Source organism: Pterocles gutturalis, unplaced genomic scaffold, assembly GCF_000699245.1.
Source record: "Pterocles gutturalis isolate BGI_N339 unplaced genomic scaffold, ASM69924v1 scaffold16157, whole genome shotgun sequence".
In the NCBI taxonomy this organism is placed as follows: Eukaryota; Metazoa; Chordata; class Aves; order Pterocliformes; family Pteroclidae; genus Pterocles; species Pterocles gutturalis.
Genome location: NW_010115672.1, coordinates 1,083 through 2,496, shown reverse-complemented (window position 1 = coordinate 2,496; position 1,414 = coordinate 1,083). Strand labels below are relative to the sequence as shown.

The 1,414-nt window shown below is 53.6% G+C and overlaps 1 protein-coding gene across 1 annotated transcript; it reads left to right on the top strand.

Annotated features, from left to right (window-relative positions):
- Nucleotides 1–5: 5 nt before the first annotated feature.
- On the top strand, nucleotides 6–866 carry LOC104463084 (olfactory receptor 14A16-like; the record flags this gene model as incomplete). Its single annotated transcript, XM_010075273.1, has 1 exon — nucleotides 6–866. A coding segment is annotated over one exon (861 nt), but the record flags the coding sequence as incomplete, so codon positions are not given.
- Between the last annotated feature and the right edge of the window lie 548 nt (nucleotides 867–1,414).

The window sequence follows — 1,414 nt, the reverse complement described above, 5'->3', positions numbered from 1 at the left end:
GCAATGGCCTCATCTTCCCCGCCGTAGCCGGCGCCCCCCGCCTCCACACCCCCATGTACTTCTTCCTCCTCAACCTCTCTGTTCTTGACCTGGGCTCCATCTCCACTACTGTCCCCAAAGCCATGGCCAATTCCCTCTGGGACACCAGGGACATCTCCTATGCAGGATGTGCTGCACAGGTCTTTCTCTTTTTCTTTGCTGTTTCAGTGGAGTATTTTGTTCTCACCATCATGGCCTATGACCGCTACGTTGCCATCTGCAAACCCCTGCACTACGGGACCCTCCTGGCCAGCAGAGCTTGTGTCCACATGGCAGCAGCTGCCTGGGCCAGTGGGTTTCTCAATGCTCTCCTGCACACAGCCAATACATTGTCACTGCCCCTCTGCAAGGGCAATGCCCTGGACCAGTTCTTCTGTGAAATCCCCCAGATCCTCAAGCTCTCCTGCTCACACTCAGACTACCTCAGGCAAGTTGATCTCCTTGCTTTTAGTGCTATTGTATTCCTGGGGTGTTTTGTTTTCATTGTGGTGTCCTATTTGCAGGTCTTCAGAGCTGTGCTGAGGATCCCCTCTGAGCAGGGACGGCACAAAGCCTTTTCCAGGTGCCTTCCTCACCTGGCCATGGTCTCCCTCTTTATCAGCACTGGAGTGTTTGCCTACCTGAAGCCCCTCTCCATCTCCTCACGAGTTCTAAATCTGGTGGTGGCAGTTCTGTACTCAATGGTTCCTCCAGCAGTGAACCCCGTCATCTACAGCACGAGGAACCAGGAGCTCAAGGATGCCTTACGGACACTGATAGCTGGATGGTTTTCATCAGCCATAGAGTGCCTCCTTGCCTCTGCAAATGATTCCATGTGTATATCATGACAAGCCAAGTCTGTCTTTCTTTTTTTAACATTTTTTCTCCTTTTCCAGTTGTGATGTTGTCGTCTTCAAAGAAATGTCATTATTCATCCCTTCTTCCTTATGTCTCCACCCATCTTGGTTGTCCCAGAGACTTTGTGTAAATGCAGACTCTCTCCTTGTATTGAAGTGAAATAAATGAACCTGCAGAACTTTTTTCTGTCTGAGCTCCATCCTCAGAGTCACAGGAGTGAATGGGAAATGCCACCACCTTTGTGTCTGCCCCAGCCTTGGGAAGGCTGCTCTGTGCCTGGAGCAGTCAGAGCTCTTGAGGACCGCAAGGCCCAGGGCTTTTGTGCTGGGCTGGGGAGAGGGGAAGGCACGGAGGGGCTGCAGCCCTCTTGGGACCTCCTGGGGAGGAGAGCAGGGGACACAAGGTGCCTCCTGTTCCATTCGCTGTGCATGTATACCCATCTCTGGGGCTGAGTCGCCTCTGTCCCCAGCAGTTGCTGTGCCCTTCAGGGGGGCGGAGGCTGTGGTGCGCCTGCCCAGAGTCCCCCACAGTGGGCACT